Below are 18,009 nucleotides of genomic sequence, written 5' to 3'. Positions count from 1 at the left end.
CATCAGCCTCAATAACTGGGGTGTGGATTGCAGGCGCGGCGACGGGTGACGTCATACTAGTTTGCTAGTTTTTGTTTGGGGAGTTCTATCCACTCGTTCGGCTATTGGTTGCAATTTTCACCAGAATAGGGTTTGTTTTGGGACACTTACCTTTCTGGGTGGCTGACCCGGTTGATGGCAGATAGAATGCTTCCAACCACACAGGGGGTTTCTATAGGCCATTGCTCCCCCTTCTCTCTAGAGGGGGCCAGGTTCTGGCTTGTGGTCCCCGGTAGGCCCAAAGAACTCCATACACATGACTGATGCCAAAGTCTGACATTAGCATATCAGCCTAGTAAGCTCCAGAGCCGTATGGGCTAGCCCCAGAAAAATGATCAAGTTTGTGCCTAAAAAATATTTCTCCATTTAAAATCTAAGAACAGATCTCAAACAGCATCAAATATCTAAGTGAACATCTGGCAAGTGACATAATAAACCACAATAATACAATGCTAGTGAACAGTGGCAACTCCCTCACCCTCAGTTTGAACACCGACGACAGAGAAGAAAACTTGTTCATGAGCGAGGGCTGTGGCTTGGGTGTGGCCGTAAAGTCTTCGTGGTCGGCTGGCTCCGAGCAATGGGAGTGGTTGTCTGGGGCGCACACTAGGCAGTGCTTACAGTCGTGATCAGTGAGGCTTTCGTTGATGTTGTGTACCAGGAGGTCGTGAATGGCTGAAACAATGTGAAAGTCACTTGGCATGTTGGGGGTACCGCATCTTAACACTTGTAAAGCCAACTGAAAGATAAATACACAGACTAATTCTGGTCTCTTTAAAATTCAACAAAAAGCTAAACTATACATAAAATGTTAAACAGATGGAAAGAAAAATGAGTTACCAACACTTAAAAAGTGGGTGCAATGACTTGCTGAAAAGGTTACTTGAGAAATATCTTTTCACTGCTTTGAAAATAGGGACAATTAATTCCAGAAAAAATTTGGCAAAGAAATGTTGTTTTCGTTGGTAAGGTAATGGTGGTGATGCATTGAGGCATACATCATGTTCAAGTAGAGTAAGAAATGAGCAAAGTAACCCTCATGTCGAATCTGTTAAGGCAATGGTCAAGCAGCGAGAACCCTGGACGACAACACAAACAGCTCAATAGTACTGTAATTACCACTATTTCAGTGTATACACTATCAGCATAGTAGAATTTTTGTATAATTTCATATATTAAAGTAATTTTGCTGAGGAAAACCCTATAATATATACATGGAAGGTCAAGTTCATTTTGCACAGCAAACCACCACATTGGAGCACAAGACAAAAATTCAGAATAAAACCTGTGAGGAAAGGTGCCAGAGGCACAATCAGAGAGCACCGAACATCAAAAGCTGGCAGCAAGCATAACAAATATTACTGGAACAACGGTAGACATCAAGCAGCAATTAGAGAAGTTTTCCACTAGAAGTGTTAGACCAATTAGGGTGTAGTGGATGTGTGGGATGCCCCAAGCAACAGCCTGTTGGATCATGTTATCAAGTTGAGCCTAGCCTGGGGAGTAGAAGAAATACAGTGCAGCATTATAGCCAGTTACAAGGTATGAGCTTTGCTTTGTGTGCCATTGTCCCTATAATCATTGTTGTGTGAAGTTTGACGTCTCCAATTGTTGACAGTCACTATTCCCATGTGTGAAGTTTGACGTCTCCAATTGTTGACAGTCACTATCCCTCATTAAATTTATTCCATCCACCTCTCTCTCTCTCTCTCTACAGGAGAACAATGTTTTTCTTCGCTCTACTTTGAATGTATGACCACCTTACAGACTTTCTATATTCTTGTCAGTTTTGCAAGTGATCATGTCTTTGTGTACAAGCATATTCATAGTCAAGTCCCCAGAACTCTTATACATTGTGTTCTTTAGGTCTGGCAGCTAAATTTTTTTTTTTTTGTGATATATACAAGAGTTGTTACATTCTTGTACAGCCACTAGTACGCGTAGCGTTTCGGGCAAGTCCTTAATCCTATGGTCCCTGGAATACGATCCCCTGCCGCGAAGAATCGTTAAATTGTAGACTTGTTAGATTTTGTCTCTCTTATACAAAAGTTTTTGTTTAAGCTGTTCTGTCACTAATTCTGAAACTGTCAGGAGTAGCACGCATACATCATACTATGTAGTAGCATACATACTACCGCATTTATGTAGTCTTCTGAGAACTACTGTATCCAAGACCACCCCAAAATCTTGTCTTCACAGTGTCTAGTCAAAATCTAGTCAAAATCTAGTCAAAATCTAGTCAAAATCACAGTGTCAAGTCAGTGCATCAAAACAAGCCGAAGTTTTGATGCATGACCCACAAGCACTCGGGTGAAGAATCAAGTGGTCCTATACCTTACAACCCAACTTCTCTCTCTCTCACAAATCACATTAACATGATTTATATCAATGAGATAATATCAATTCTCTAATGTAATTCCTCATAATTGATATATATCTATGAAAATTTGTATCGGGTTTATGTGATTTCCGTGTTAGTGAACAGTGTTCGTTAGGATCCTCAAGGTGGCAGGAACATATCTAAAGCACTTGGCCGCGGTTTCATGCATGAACAGGGAGTCCCGGGAAACGGGACTCCCTGTTCATTTAGAAAATAAACTCGTGTAATATTGTTCGTATTAATTATTTAGTGACAGGAGTCTGGTGATAATGGTGTTGTAGCTAAAGTTAGCAATGTACATATTATATTGGATACCTTTTGCTTCATCAGATGGTAGCATGTGGCATGATGATGTGGAGTAATTACATTCCATACACAGACCTGCTTAGTGGTTTGTTATGGTGCATCAAAGTGTAGATATGCACGACTAGCCAATAGTGTAATAACACCAAAAATACTCTTAATGTTCTAAGCATAAAATATTCCGCACATAGTGAATATTTCATAATAGTGAAAGTATTGGAAAAGCTAATCAAAACTAAATGGGTAGAACACCTGGAGAGAAATGATATAATATCAGACAGACAGTATGGTTTTCGATCAGGAAGATCCTGTGTATCGAATTTACTCAGTTTCTATGATCGGGCCACAGAGATATTACAGGAAAGAGATGGCTGGGTTGACTGCATCTATCTGGACCTAAAAAAGGCTTTCGACAGAGTTCCACATAAGAGGTTGTTCTGGAAACTGGAAAATATTGGAGGGGTGACAGGTAAGCTTCTATCATGGATGAAAAATTTTCTGACTGATAGAAAAATGAGGGCAGTAATCAGAGGCAATGTATCGGAATGGAGAAATGTCACAAGTGGAGTACCACAGGGTTCAGTTCTTGCACCAGTGATGTTTATTGTGTACATAAATGATCTACCAGTTGGTATACAGAATTATATGAACATGTTTGCTGATGATGCTAAGATAATAGGAAGGATAAGAAATTTAGATGATTGTCATGCCCTTCAAGAAGACCTGGACAAAAGTATATGGAGCACCACTTGGCAAATGGAATTTAATGTTAATAAATGTCATGTTATGGAATGTGGAATAGGAGAACATAGACCCCACACAACCTATATATTATGTGAGAAATCTTTAAAGAATTCTGATAAAGAAAGAGATCTAGGAGTGGTTCTAGATAGAAAACTATCACCTGAGGACCACACAAAAAATATTGTGCAAGGAGCCTATGCAATGCTTTCTAACTTCAGAATTGCATTTAAATACATGGATGGCGATATACTAAAGAAATTGTTCATGACTTTTGTTAGGCCAAAGCTAGAATATGCAGCTGTTGTGTGGTGCCCATATCTTAAGAAGCACATCAACAAACTGGAAAAGGTGCAAAGACATGCTACTAAGTGGCTCCCAGAACTGAAGGGCAAGAGCTACGAGGAGAGGTTAGAAGCATTAAATATGCCAAAACTAGAAGACACAAGAAAAAGAGGTGATATGATCACTACGTACAAAATAGTAACAGGAATTGATAAAATCGACAGGGAAGACTTCCTGAGACCTGGAACTTCAAGAACAAGAGGTCATAGATTTAAACTAGCTAAACACAGATGCCGAAGAAATATAAGAAAATTCACCTTCGCAAATAGAGTGGTAGACGGTTGGAACAAGTTAAGTGAGAAGGTGGTGGAGGCCAAGACCGTCAGTAGTTTCAAAGCGTTATATGACAAAGAGTGCTGGGAAGACGGGACACCACGAGCGTAGCTCTCATCCTGTAACTACACTTAGGTAATTACACTTAGGTAATTACATGGTCAAAGGAGGAGCTAGATAGTAAACGTGAAGGTCTTATAACAATAATGAGAGAGATTATAGCGAGAGCGGATAACGATAGATCACGACTGTTGATAGTCGGTGACTTCAACTTCAAATCCATAGACTGGGAAGCATATGAAGCTAAAACAGAAGATTTTTGGACCTGTAAATTTGTAGACCTCATCCTGGAAACATTCTTGTATCAACATGTTAAACAAGCTACGAGGATGAGGGAAGGGGACGTTCCCACCATGCTAGATTTGATATTTACCAGGAAGGAGGAAGAGATATTTGACATTCAGTACCTTCCTCCCTTGGGTAAAAGTGACCATGTCTTTTTGGGAATAAAGTATGCAATGCATTATAAGCTGGAAGAAAATAAAGAGGTTGAAGCAGTTGAAAAACCAGACTTCAGGAGAGGACATTATGGTGACCTTAGAAATTTTTTTAGTGAGTATAATTGGACAGACGATGCTAGGCAAGGAAGTGAATGAGATGCATGTCAAGTCTTGTGAAATATATGATAAAGGCACAAAAAAATTTATACCAAAACAGAGATGCAGAACTAGGAAACAGGATTGGTTCAATAGAAATTGCGAGAGGGCTAGAGACCAAAAGACACAAAAATGGAATCAATACATGAAGAGGCCAAACCCCCAAACATACCAGCGATACAAAGATGCGAGAAACAACTACACGGCAGTGAGGAGAGAGGCAGAAAGAAATTTTGAAAAAGGGATTGCAGACAAATGTAAAACAGAACCAGGTCTATTCTATAAATTCATAAACAACAAATTGCAGGTAAAGGATAATATTCAGAGGTTGAAAATGGGAAATAGATTCACGGAAGATGAAAAGGAAATGTGTGAAACACTAAACAAAAAGTTCCAAAGTGTGTTTGTACAAAATGAAATCTTTAGGGAACCAGATACAATAAGAATTTCAGAGAACAACAGAGCACAGAGGTGTCTAGAGACGAAGTGGAAAAAATGCTCAAGGAGCTAAGTAAGAACAAAGCAGTTGGTCCAGATGGAGTTTCACCATGGGTTCCGAGAGAATGTGCACCCGAGCTCAGCATTCCACTTCAACTGATTTTTCAGGCATCCCTGTGTACAGGAGCTGTAGCTGATGTGTGGAAACAGGCTAACATAGTTCCAATCTACAAAAGTGGAAACAGGGAAGACCCCCTTAATTATAGACCTGTATCATTGACAAGTGTAATAGTCAAAATATTGGAAAAAATAATTAAAACTAAATGGGTAGAACACTTGGAGGAAAACGACATAATATCAGACAGACAGTATGGTTTTCGATCTGGAAGATCGTGTGTCACGAACTTGCTCAGTTTTTATGATCGAGCCACAGAGATTTTACAGTAAAGAGATGGTTGGGTTGACTGCATCTATCTGGACCTACAAAAGGCTTTCGACAGAGTTCCCCATAAGAGGTTGTTCTGGAAACCGGAACATATTGGAGGAGTGACAGGTAAGCTACTAACATGGATGAAAAATTTCCTAACTGACAGAAAAATGAGGGCTATAATCGGAGGCAAGGTATCGGATTGGAGGAATGTCACGAGTGGAGTACCACAGGGTTCAGTTCTTGCACCGGTAATGTTCATTGTCTACATAAACGATCTACCAGTGGGAATACACAATTACATGAACATGTTTGCTGATGATGCTAAGATAATAGGGAAGATAAGAAACTTAGATGATTGTCATGCCCTTCAAGAAGACCTGGACAAAATAAGTATATGGAGCACCACTTGGCAAATGGAATTTAATGTGAATAAATGCCATGTTATGGAATGTGGAATTGGAGAACATTCCCCACACAACCTATAAATTATGTGAGAAATCTTTAAAGAATTCTGATAAAGAAAAGGATCTAGGGGTGGTTTTAGATAGAAAAATGTCACCTGAGGACCACATTAAGAACATTGAGCGAGGAGCCTATGCTACACTTTCTAACCTTAGAATTGCTTTTAAATACATGGATGGAGAAATTCTAAAGAAATTGTTCACGACTTTTATTAGACCAAAGCTGGAATATGCAGCGGTTGTATGGTGCCCATATCTTAAGAAGCACATCAACAAACTGGAAAAGGTGCAATGACATGCCACTAAGTGGCTCCCAGAACTGAAGGACAAGAGCTACGAGGAGAGGTTAGAGGCATTAAATATGCAAAAACTAGAAGATAGAAGAAAAAGAGGCGATATGATCACTACGTTCAAAATAGTAACAGGAATAGATAAAATTGATAGGGAAAAACTCCCGAGACTCGGAACTTCAAGAACAGGAGGTCATAGATTTAAACTAACGAAACAAAGCTGCCGGAGAAATATAAGAAAATTCACTTTTGTAAACAGAGTGGTAGACGGTTGGAACAAGTTAAGTGAGAAGGTGGTGGAGGCCAAAACCGTCAGTGGTTTCAAAGCATTATATGACAGTGCTGGGGAGACGGGACACCACGAGCGTAGCTCTCATCCTGTAACTACACTTAGGTAATTACACTTAGGCAATTACACATTAGCGACAAATATATTTGAACATTGCCATGTGCCACACATTATACAAATTTACCAAATGACACGAATAATAATACTGGAGAGCAGGAGAAGAAAAAAAATTGAAATAAAAACCCAAATACATCTTTGCAGCCATTCCTGGCCCATGGTGTAGCAGTGGAGACCACCACAGGGCAAAGGCTGAATGAACGCTTGTGAACTGTGCCAATCTGGCCTTCACCAATGGCCACAATAAGCCACCCATTTCCCCTGTCATGGGCGAGTAAAGCCAGCCTGGAGAGTGCACGTTGCAACCAAGGACTCCCTGAATCTATGTTGCCCCGAGTCATATGATTCTGCAGTTCACAAGATGATCAACATAACCCCACCGAGAGTCAAGAAAACCTTCAGAACCAACCAGGAACCCATTTATTTAGCATAATGCAAATCCAGCTTCAGTAGTAATGGGCACCCAGTGGGTCGTAGTGCCAGTCAGCGACGCACCCAGATAACACTTTATATCAACTGTTGCTCTATTGGTCCAATAATTGTTAACCCTTAAACTGCGCATTGCACCATATGAGGCTTAGACCTACTTTCAGTAAATTGCGCATCGCATCATATGATGCTTTGGAGTACTACGCAAGATTTAAACGGCCCGCGGATACATGGGGTTCACCACACCATCAGGGCTCTTGTAAACAGATGCCATTTTTTTTAAAAATCGTGGGCCAAATTCCCGGGTATTAGGGGCCTTGGTATTGAGTGAGGTACCAAGCCTGACGCACGCAACATGAGCTCACAGCACTGCTGTTCAGCTTTTAACAACAGCATCGCCTAAAAATGCCATAATATACTTTTTCATGCTGTTATGTACCGATGATATTACAGAAGACCCCGACTGCGATAAAACTGACCAGGGTTCTGATAATAGCAGGATGGTGGTGATACTTAGCACTGTACTCCATGTTGGGAGGAGTAATGCTGTGGGAGGGGAGGGTAGTGGCGGCATCTTCTGACTGGGTGTGGCCCCCTTTTATTGACTGCACTCACCATACCAGCTTAGTGGTTCGCTATGGTGAACACAAATGTAGATACTTATATATAACGTGTGTAAAGAGGATATAAACAGCAAGAGTAGGTAGGTTGGGAGCCGCCATTTTGGCGAGGGCAGTGGCGTCGTCTGCACGACTTATGTTATGGTGACCACGATGGTCTTTAGGCACCATACCAGTTTACTTGTATAAGTATGGTGAATAAAACTGGTAGATATGTATATATAATGTGTGTATATAGCATAATAACACCACAAACAGTATTGTTGGAGGAGAAATATTAGTGCGTCTGGCCTCGAGGGCAGCCGCCACCTGCTGACTGAGAGGTCCTACATCTTTGTTCCTTTACTGACCATACAAGTTTAGATGTACAGTTATGGTGAACAAAACATGTAAATACTTATATATAACGTCTGTACATAAAAGCAAAAACAGTATTGTGGGAGGAGAATGGTGGCAAGTCAGGTGAGGGAGGGAGGGAGTGGCAGCCAGTGGCGGGCTGCCACTGCTACTCAGCATGCCAACTTAGTGGTTCGTTATGGTGAACACAAATGTAGATACTTATATATAACGTTTGTATATAGTGAATAAAAGCAAAAACAGTATTGTGGGAGGAGAATGTAGGCGAGTGAGGTAATGAGGGAGTGAGTGGCAGTGAGTGGCAGCGAGTGGCTGGCTGGAGTGTGGCGGTCACTCCTCGTTACTTTTTGACTCATAATAGAAACTTAGTGGTTCGTTATGGTGAACAAAACATGCAGATACTTATATATAACCTGTATATATAGTGTAATACCCGACAAAGTATTTGTTCACCGTTTGATGAACATAATTGAATCAACAATATGCACACCATATTTGAGTACAGCGATGATTCACTCATTTTATTATATAAATATATCACACTACACTATTGAATAATATTACAGCAAAAAACTACAAAAAATCAATCTGAGACATTGAAATAATTAGGTAATTATCTGTGGCAACTCTGGCCTGACGACAGACCGCCTGGGACACACGCCGAGTCAGCGCCTGTTTTTTGCCAGACTTCCCCGCCCGATAGCGGGCAATGTGCCTCTTACGATTTTTTTTTACTATTTTTCCCATGATCAGTGAACACAAATTAACAGGTTAGGAAGATTTTTTTTTTTTTTTTTTTTTATGCGCCTGTGGGTGTCAAATGGTATATAGCCATGCGGCATTTAAGGGTTAAGGTATGGGCACCACACAACCGCTGCATATTCTAGCTTTGGCCTAACAAAAGTCGTGAACAATTTCTTTAGTATATCGCCATCCATGTATTTAAATGCTATTCTGAAGTTAGAAAGCGTGGCATAGGCTCCTCGCACAATGTTCTTTATGTGGTCCTCAGGTGATAGAAAACTATCTAGAACCACCCTTAGATCTCTATCATAATTCTTTCAAGATTTCTCGCATAATATATAGGTTGCATGGGGTCTATGTTCTATTCCACATACCATAATGTGGCATTTATTAACATTAAATTCTATTTGCCAAGTGGTGCTCCATATACTTATTTTGTCCAGGTCATCTTGAAGGGCATGACAGTTTCTTATCCTTCCTATTATCTTAACATCATCAGCAAACATGTTTATATAATTCTGTATACCAACTGGTAGATCATTTATGTAGACAATAAACATCACTGGAGCAAGAACTGAACCCTGTGGTACTCCACTTGTGACATTTCTCCAGGCCGATACATTGCCTCTCATTTTTCTATCAGTCAAAAAAATTTTCATCCATGCTAGTAGCTTACCTGTACCTGTCACCTTTCCAATATTTTCCAGTTTCCAGAACAACCTCTTATGTGGAACTCTGTCTAAAGCCTTTTTTAGGTCCAGATAGATGCAGTCAACCCAACCATCTTTCCTGTAATATCTCTGTGGCTCGATCATAGAAACTGAGTAAATTCGATACACAGGATCTTCCAGATCAAAAACCATACTGTCTGTGATATTATATCATTTCTCTCCAGGTGTTCTACCCATTTAGTTTTGATTAGTTTTTCCAATACTTTCACTATTACACTCGTCAATGATACAGGTCTATAATTGAGGGGGTCTTCCCTGCTGCCACTTTTGTAGATTGGAACTATGTTAGCCTGTTTCCACACATCTGCTACAAGTCCTGTGCACAGGGATGCCTGAAAGATCAGGTGAAGTGGAATGCTGAGCTCAGATACACATTCTCTCAGAACCCATGGTGAAACTCCATCTGGGCCAGCTGCTTTGTTCTTACTGAGCTCCTTTAGCATATTTTCCACTTCATCTCTAGATACCTCTATACGCTCTATGTTGTTCTCTGGAATTCTTATTGTGCCTGGTTCTCTGAAGATTTCATTTTGTACAAACACATTCTGGAACTTTTCGTTTAATGTTTCACACATTTCCTTTTCATTTTCCGTGAACCTGTTTCAAATTTTCAACCTCTGGATATTATCCTTTACCTGCAATTTGTTGTTTATGAATTTGTAGAATAGGCCCGGTTCTATTTTACATTTATCCGCTATCCCTTTTTCAAAATTTCTTTCTGCCTCTCTCCTTACTCCCGTATAGTTGTTTCTCATCTTTGTATCGCTGGTATGTTTGGGGGTTTGGCCTCTTCCTATTCTGATTCCATTTTTGTTTCTTTTGGTCTCTGGCCCTCTCAATTTGTTGAACCAATCCTGTTTTCTGGCCCTGCATCTCTGTTTTGGTATGAATGTGTGTGCCTTCATCATATATTTTGCAAAATTTGGCACACATTTCATTTACTTCTCTGCCTAGCAACAAGTCTGTCCAATTACACTCATTAAAATTTTTTTAAAGTTCCCCATAGTGACCTCTCCTTAAATCGAGTTTATCAACTGTTTCGATGTGCATATTTTCTTCTAGATATCTTAAAGCATACTTAATGTCTAACAGGACGTGATTACTGTTTCCCCAAGGGAGGAAGGTACTGGATGTCAAATATCTCCTCCTTTCCTGGTGAATACTAGATCCAGTACTGATGGTACATCTCCTTCCCTCATTCTTGTGGCCTGCTTTATGTGTTGATACAAGAATGTCTCCAGAATGAGGTTCACAAATCTGCCTGTCCAAAAGTCGTCTGTTCTTGCTTCATAGGGCTCCCAGTCTATTGCTTTAAAGTTGAAGTCCCCCAGTATCAAAAGTCATAATTTATCTTTATCTGCTTGTACAATAATATATCTCATGACCATTATGAGGCCCTCTCGTTTGTCATCCAGTTCTTCCTTTGTCCATGTGTTGCTTGTTGGTGGGCTGTAGGCATTTACAATTATCAGCTTATCATGGTTCCAGACCTGCAATGCCATTATGTCAATATCTCGAGGATTTTCAAATGTTAAATCTCTTGCCTTCAGGTGTTCTTTCACCAGCACAGCCACTTCTCCTCACTTCCTAGTTCTCCTGTCACGTCTCCAAACTGAATAGCCTCTTGGGAATATGACCATTTAATATATTTCCTTCAAGTTTCATCTCTGATAATGCGACAATATCTGGGACCCTAAGGTGGATTATATCTTGCAAATCAAGTTTATGACCTCACTCCATTTATTTATTTATTTATTTTTTTGAGATATATACAAGAGTTGTTACATTCTTGTACAGCCACTAGTATGCGTTGCGTTTCGGGCAGGTCCCTGGAATACGATCCCCTGCCGCGAAGAATTGTTTTTTCATCCAAGTACACATTTTACTGTTGCGTTAAACAGAGGCTACAGTTAAGGAATTGCGCCCAGTAAATCCTCCCCGGCCAGGATACGAACCCATGACATAGCGCTCGCGGAACGCCAGGCGAGTGTCTTACCACTACACCACGGAGACCATCTATGTTGGTATATACAATTTTCAGGAACATGTTCCCTTTCCCTTTGTTCTTTACTCTCCTTTCGACTACTGATTTTGTTTGTTTTTTATGTACCATTTCACAAGCTTTCCAGTCCCTGACACTTTGTATGAAAAAGAATTTCTGTCTTCATTTCTATTCCCATTTAGACGTTTTGCTTCAATTAGGTTCATTTTCAGCTTTTCTCTGTCTTCCTTTGAGAGGTCTTGTCTTATTGACCAAAGTTTGCCAACCTCATCACTCGGCAATTTCCTGGCATTTCTAAGCACTTCCATGTTTTTCACTTCATTAAACGTCACCCTTAAGGGGCGGTTCTTCTTGTCTTCCTCATTTTCCTATTTTAAAATCACTGACATTTTCCTTTGAGCCTTCTCCTAAACCTACTATTTTCTCTATGACTCATCTCTTCTGCTGCTCGGTCCACCCTAGATGAAATTTCCTTCTCTAAACATTTAAAAATTATCATGGACTTACTTCTGTCTGCAGTGTTTTGTACCAATTTACTGTTGGTAACCAGTTCTTTACTAATTGCTTGCATAATTTCTGCTTGTTTGTTGTTTCTGGTTTTGACTTCCGAACACACTTCCTTGATTGTCTCTTTTACAACTTGCACACATGTCTTATTTCTTCTTTATGCTTCTCTAGTTCTTTATTAGCCTCCTCTATTTGAGTTGCCAATGAAGTTTCTCGTTGCATCTCCTTGCCTAACTCCATGTTAGCCCTTGGGCTCCTTTTGAGTTGTTCACCATATGAGTATTTTCTTGTCAATTTCTTCAAATTCCCTACTCTTCACTTTCCATGCCTCATTATTCTTTATTAGTTTCTTTGTGTGTTCCTCCTGTATCCTTACCTTATCAGTCAAGCTGGTAATTTCCTTATCTAGCTGGAAAAAGCTTCCTTTTAAATTACAAAACTATCTTGAGACCTTTTTTTCCTTGTTCCAATTTAATAAACTTGTCTTCATAACTCTTTAGCAAGTCCTCAATGATCACTAACCTGCCAAGACAAACACCTTTCATTGCATCTTGTTGTGAGAAACCTGCAAAAGATCCCTTTGCTGGGGTACTGTCCTCCCCTGTGGTGGCGGCCATTTTTGTTTACCTTCTGCTGTTTTGAAAGATCAACTTTTCTACCCAAGATTTTTCTTTCGCTAGCACTTATATTTTATCTCTTATGTTATTTTCAAATTCCCTACACCTTCCTGTATTCTGGGACACCACTTGCAACCCTCACCCTACACCTTCATGTATTCTGGGACACCACTAGCAACCCTCACCCTACACCTTCCTGTATTCTGGGACACCACTAGCAACCCTCACCCTACACCTTCCTGTATTCTGGGACACCACTTGCAACCCTCACCCTACACCTTCCTGTATTCTGGGACACCACTAGCAACCCTCACCCTACACCTTCCTGTATTCTGGGACACCACTAGCAACCCTCACCCTACACCTTCCTGTATTCTGGGACACCACTTGCAACCCTCACCCTACACCTTCCTGTATTCTGGGACACCACTAGCAACCCTCACCCTACACCATGTATTCTGGGACACCACTTGCAACCCTCACCCTACTCCCAACACTTAGATAACTAATTATCCTGGAGCCTGCAGCAGTGTGACTTCAGTGTGATGATGCAGAAGATTCCTGGTGTACAGATTCCTGAGCCTACTGGGCTCTATCATATCTACATTTGAAACTGTGTATGGAGTCAGCCTCCACCACATTACTTCCTAGTGCATTCCATTTATTAACTACTCTGACACTGAAAGTTCTTTCTAACGTCTGTGGCTCATCTGGGTACAAAGTTTCCACCTGTGTCCCCTTGTTCATGTCCCACCCGTGCTGAAGAGTTTGTCTTTGTCCACCCTGTCAATTCCCCTGAGAATTTTGTAGGTGGTTATCATGTCTCTCCTTACTCTTCTGTTTTCCAGGGACGTTAGGTTCAGCCCCTTCAGCCTTTCCTCGTAGCTCATACCTCTCAGTTCCGGGATGAGCCTGGTGGCATACCGCTGAATCTTCTCTAACTGTCTTGTGTTTAACTAGGTATGGACTCCAGGCTGGAGCTGCATATTCCAGGGTTGGTCTGACATAAGTGGTATACAGGGTCCTGAACGATTCCTTACACAAGTTTCTAAAGGCAGTTCTTATGTTGGCCAATCTAGCATATGCCGCTGATATCTTTTTGATGTGGGCCTCTGGGGACAGTTTCGGTGTGATATCAACCCCCAGATCTTTGACTCTTGCAGGATTTCACCTCCCAGATGGTACCCTTGTGTTCAGCCTCCTGCTCCCTTCGCCTAATTTCATTACCTTACACTTTCCTGAGTTGAACTTTAACAGCCATTTTCTAGACCATTCTTCCAGTTTGTCCAGGTCATCCTGTAGTCTCTGTCCATCTTCATCCATCTTGATTCTTCTCATAATTTTTGCATCATCAGCAAACATTGAGAGGAATGAGTCTATACCCTCCGGAAGATCGTTTACATATTAGAAACAGGATGGGTCCAAGTACCGAACCCTGTGGGACTCCGCAGGTGACATCACGCCACTCTGATGTCCCCCCCCTCTCACCATTACTCACTGTTTCTCGTTGCTTAAGTACTCCCTTATCCACTGGAGCACCTTCCCTTTTACTCCTGCCTGTTGCTCCAACGTTTTTAACAGCCTTTTATGGGGTACTGTGTCAAAGGCTTTCTGGCAGTGCAGGAAAATGCAGTTGGCCCACCCTTCTCTTTCCTGCTTAATTTTTGTTGCCTGTCATAGAATTCTATTAAATCTGTGAGGCACAATTTACCCTCCATCGCTCGTTCGCGCGCGTGCGTATATGTAATTACCTAAGTGTAGTTACAGGATGAGAGCTACGCTCGTGGTGTCCCGTCTTCCCAGCACTCTGTCAATGCTTTGAAACTACTGACTGTCTTGGCCACCACCTTCTCACCTAACTTGTTCCAACCGTCTACCACTCTGTTTACGAAAGTGAATTTTCTTATATTTCTTCGGCATCTGTGTTTAGCTAGTTTATATAAATGACCTTGTTCTTGAAGTTCCAGATCTCGGGAAATCTTCCCTATCGATTTTATCAATTCCTGTTACTATTTTGTATGTAGTGATCATATCACCTCTTCTGTCTTCCAGTTTTGGCATATTTAATGCCTCTAACCTCTCTTCGTAGCTCTTGCCCTTCAGTTCTGGGAGCCACTTAGTAGCATGTCTTTGCACCTTTTCCAGTTTGTTGATATGCTTCTTAAGATATGGGCACCACACAACCGCTGCATATTCTAGCTTTGGCCTAACAAAAGTCGTGAACAATTTCTTTAGTATATCGCCATCCATGTATTTAAAAGCAATTCTGAAGTTAGAAAGTGTAGCATAGGCTCCTCGCACAATATTCCTTGTGGTCCTCAGGTGATAGTTTTCTATCTAGAACCACCCTTAGATCTCTCTTTTAATCAGAATTCTTTAAAGATTTCTCACATAATATATAGGTTGTGTGGGGTCTATGTTCTCTTATTCCACATTCCATAACATGACATTTATTAACATTAAATTCCATTTGCCAAGTGGTGCTCCATATACTTATTTTGTCCAGGTCATCTTGAAGAGCATGACAATCATCTAAGTTTCTTATCCTTCCTATTATCTTAGCATCATCAGCAAACATGTTCATATAATTCTGTATACCAACTGGTAGATCATTTATGTAGACAATAAACATCACTGGTGCAAGAACTGAACCCTGTGGTACTACACTTGTGACATTTCTCCAGTCCGATACATTGCCTCTGATCACAGCCCTCATTTTTCTATCAGTCAGAAAATTTTTCATCCATGTTAGAAGCGTACCTGTCACCCCTCCAATATTTTCCAGTTTCCAGAACAACCTCTTATGTGGAACTCTGTCAAAAGCTTTTTTTAGGTCCAGATAGATGCAGTCAACCCAACCATCTCTTTCCTGTAATATCTCTGTTGCTCGATCATAGAAACTGAGTAAATTCGATACACAGGATCTTCCAGATCGAAAACCATACTGACTGTCTGTCTGATATTATATCATTTCTCTCCAGGTGTTCTACCCATTTAGTTTTAATTATTTTTTCCAATATTTTGACTATTACACTTGTCAATGATACCGGTCTATAATTAAGGGGGTCTTCCCTGCTTCCACTTTTGTAGATTGGAACTATGTTAGCCTTTTTCCACACATCAGCTACAGCTCCTGTACACAGGGATGCCCGAAAAATCGGTTGAAGAGGAATGCTGAGTTCAGGTGCACATTCTCTCAGAACCCATGGTGAAACTCCATCTGGACCAACTGCCTTGTTCTTATTTAGCTCCTTGAGCATGTTTTCCACTTCGTCTCTAGACACCTCTATGTGCTCTATGTTGTTCTCTGGAATTCTTATTGTATCTGGTTCCCTGAAGATTTCATTTTGTACAAACACACTTTGGAACTTTTCGTTTAATGTTTCATACATTTCCTTTTTATTTTCCATGAATCTTATTTCCCATTTTCAACCTCTGAATATTATCCTTTACCTGCAATTTGTTGTTTATGAACTTATAGAATAGACCTGTTCTGTTTTACATTTGTCTGCAATCCCTATTTCAAAATTTCTTTCTGCCTCTCTCCTCACTGCCGTGTAGTTGTTTCTCGCATCTTTGTATCGCTGGTATGTTTGGGGGTTTGGCCTCTTTCTGTATCGATTCCATTTTTGTGTCTTTTGGTCTCTGGCCCTCTCGCACTTTCTGTTTAACCAATCCTGTTTCCTAGTTCTGCTTCTCTGTTTTGGTATAAATTTTTTTGTGCCTTTATCATACATTTCACAAAACTTGACATACATCTCATTCACTTCCTTGCCCAGCAACAAACACACACACGTACGTACATGCGTGTGCGTGTTAAGCTGGAGGCAAGGGAGGTATAAAATTTGAAGAAAACTTGTGTAAAATTGCACCAGTATGGAAATGATAATGTGACTAAGAGGGGTATACCATAGATTAGGTACAAGACTACCAAAACTTTCGACGACATGTAGTTACAAGTTTATAACAAAGGAAATTAGGCATTTCATGGTTCAATCAAGATGACAGTTACTGATTAAGCTAATGCATAGAAAGCATAGCTTAAAAAAAAATTCTATATTATAAGACATGCTAAGGAACACAAGACCTTAAAAGATAATCATTAGGGAAGACAAACTATAGTTTCAGTGTTTAGTGAAAACTACTTGACAATGCTTTAGGATACTCGTGGTGGTGGTGGTGGTGGTGATGGTGGTGGTGGCGGTGGCGGTGGCGGGGAAAGATGGGGGACGGGGGGGGGGGGATGGAGTAAAGACTGTAGGGAAACCGTGACATGTGTATTACTAACAGTAAATGGTTATTTGAAGACTATCAGTTACAAATGGTACAGCAATGCCATTAATCAACCTTTTAGATTGATTAAACAGAGCAGGAAGACCACCACTGGAACAGATGATAGGGGGCAGAAATTAGAGAAACTATTAGAAAAGAAAGATTGCCAGTATAAATGGAATAATTGCAGATATAGTGTATAATGGAGAGGCAATTGTGGACTATGGTAAATATGCTCCAGATGGTCTGGGAGAGGGGGGGGGGGGGGGTCAAGAAAAAAAGTGATCAACTTCGGCAATAAGTGTTGGGGAAAAAATGCCAAATACTGTACTGGATATTTAATAGAAAGTTCTTTTATTCAATTTCCTCTTAAAAAGTCCACAGTGAACTACAAGAAATATTGGTGCATACACAAGTGCTGTACGTGTAAAGTCAACACAAAGCACTAACAAGCTACCAAGACAAGACATCCCTACCAGAGGCACATCAAGTCTTATTACAGTTATAACAGAGGTTTGCCAATGTGTGTGGCAACTTACCATGATATCCTCCCTTGGCGAGACTGATGTATTGTGTGTTGCGCTGCAGGAAGGACGCCACCACCATGTGTACATACTGATCTTCCTGCTCGCGTCCCGACCCGATGAAGCACAGGTGCTGGCCACAGCCGGGAGTCTCCGAGGCCACAGCCTGGCGCTGAGCCATGAACAGTCCTTGGACGGCAGTTTGAAAGGAGGCCGGATGAAGCAGCATCTAAAAAAACCACATCAATGAGTACCAGTGTCAATGCTTTTCATTTTCCCCATCTTTACAATTTTTTAAACAAGTGAACTTTATGTTACAGGGAGATAATAGGCATTTGACTGCTCAGTACACTTACACTAGAGTACCTAGTTGTTTACACAACACTGCTCATTTTAATCATGGCAGCTTTGTTTGCATGAAACAGTCCACGAGCCCCAAAGCCC

General features: G+C 40.8%; 1 protein-coding gene across 2 annotated transcripts in view; it reads right to left on the bottom strand.

The window, feature by feature from the left end:
* LOC138373306 (TBC1 domain family member 23-like) overlaps window positions 1–17,802 on the bottom strand; it is a 79,974-nt gene extending 62,172 nt beyond the window's left edge. For both annotated transcript variants that reach the window (XM_069339469.1, XM_069339472.1), the window contains exons 1-2: window positions 17,581–17,802; window positions 518–714 (exon numbers count right to left, since the gene is read on the bottom strand). In XM_069339469.1, the coding sequence (XP_069195570.1) occupies window positions 518–714; window positions 17,581–17,794 (411 nt within the window). In that variant the 5' untranslated portion in view covers window positions 17,795–17,802. The remainder of the gene's footprint in view (window positions 1–517; window positions 715–17,580) is intronic.
* Between the last annotated feature and the right edge of the window lie 207 nt (window positions 17,803–18,009).

This window comes from Procambarus clarkii, chromosome 5, assembly GCF_040958095.1.
Source record: "Procambarus clarkii isolate CNS0578487 chromosome 5, FALCON_Pclarkii_2.0, whole genome shotgun sequence".
NCBI classification, from domain to species: Eukaryota; Metazoa; Arthropoda; class Malacostraca; order Decapoda; family Cambaridae; genus Procambarus; species Procambarus clarkii.
The sequence above is the reverse complement of the archived record's forward strand: the minus strand, read 5'-3'. Positions and strand labels throughout refer to the sequence as shown.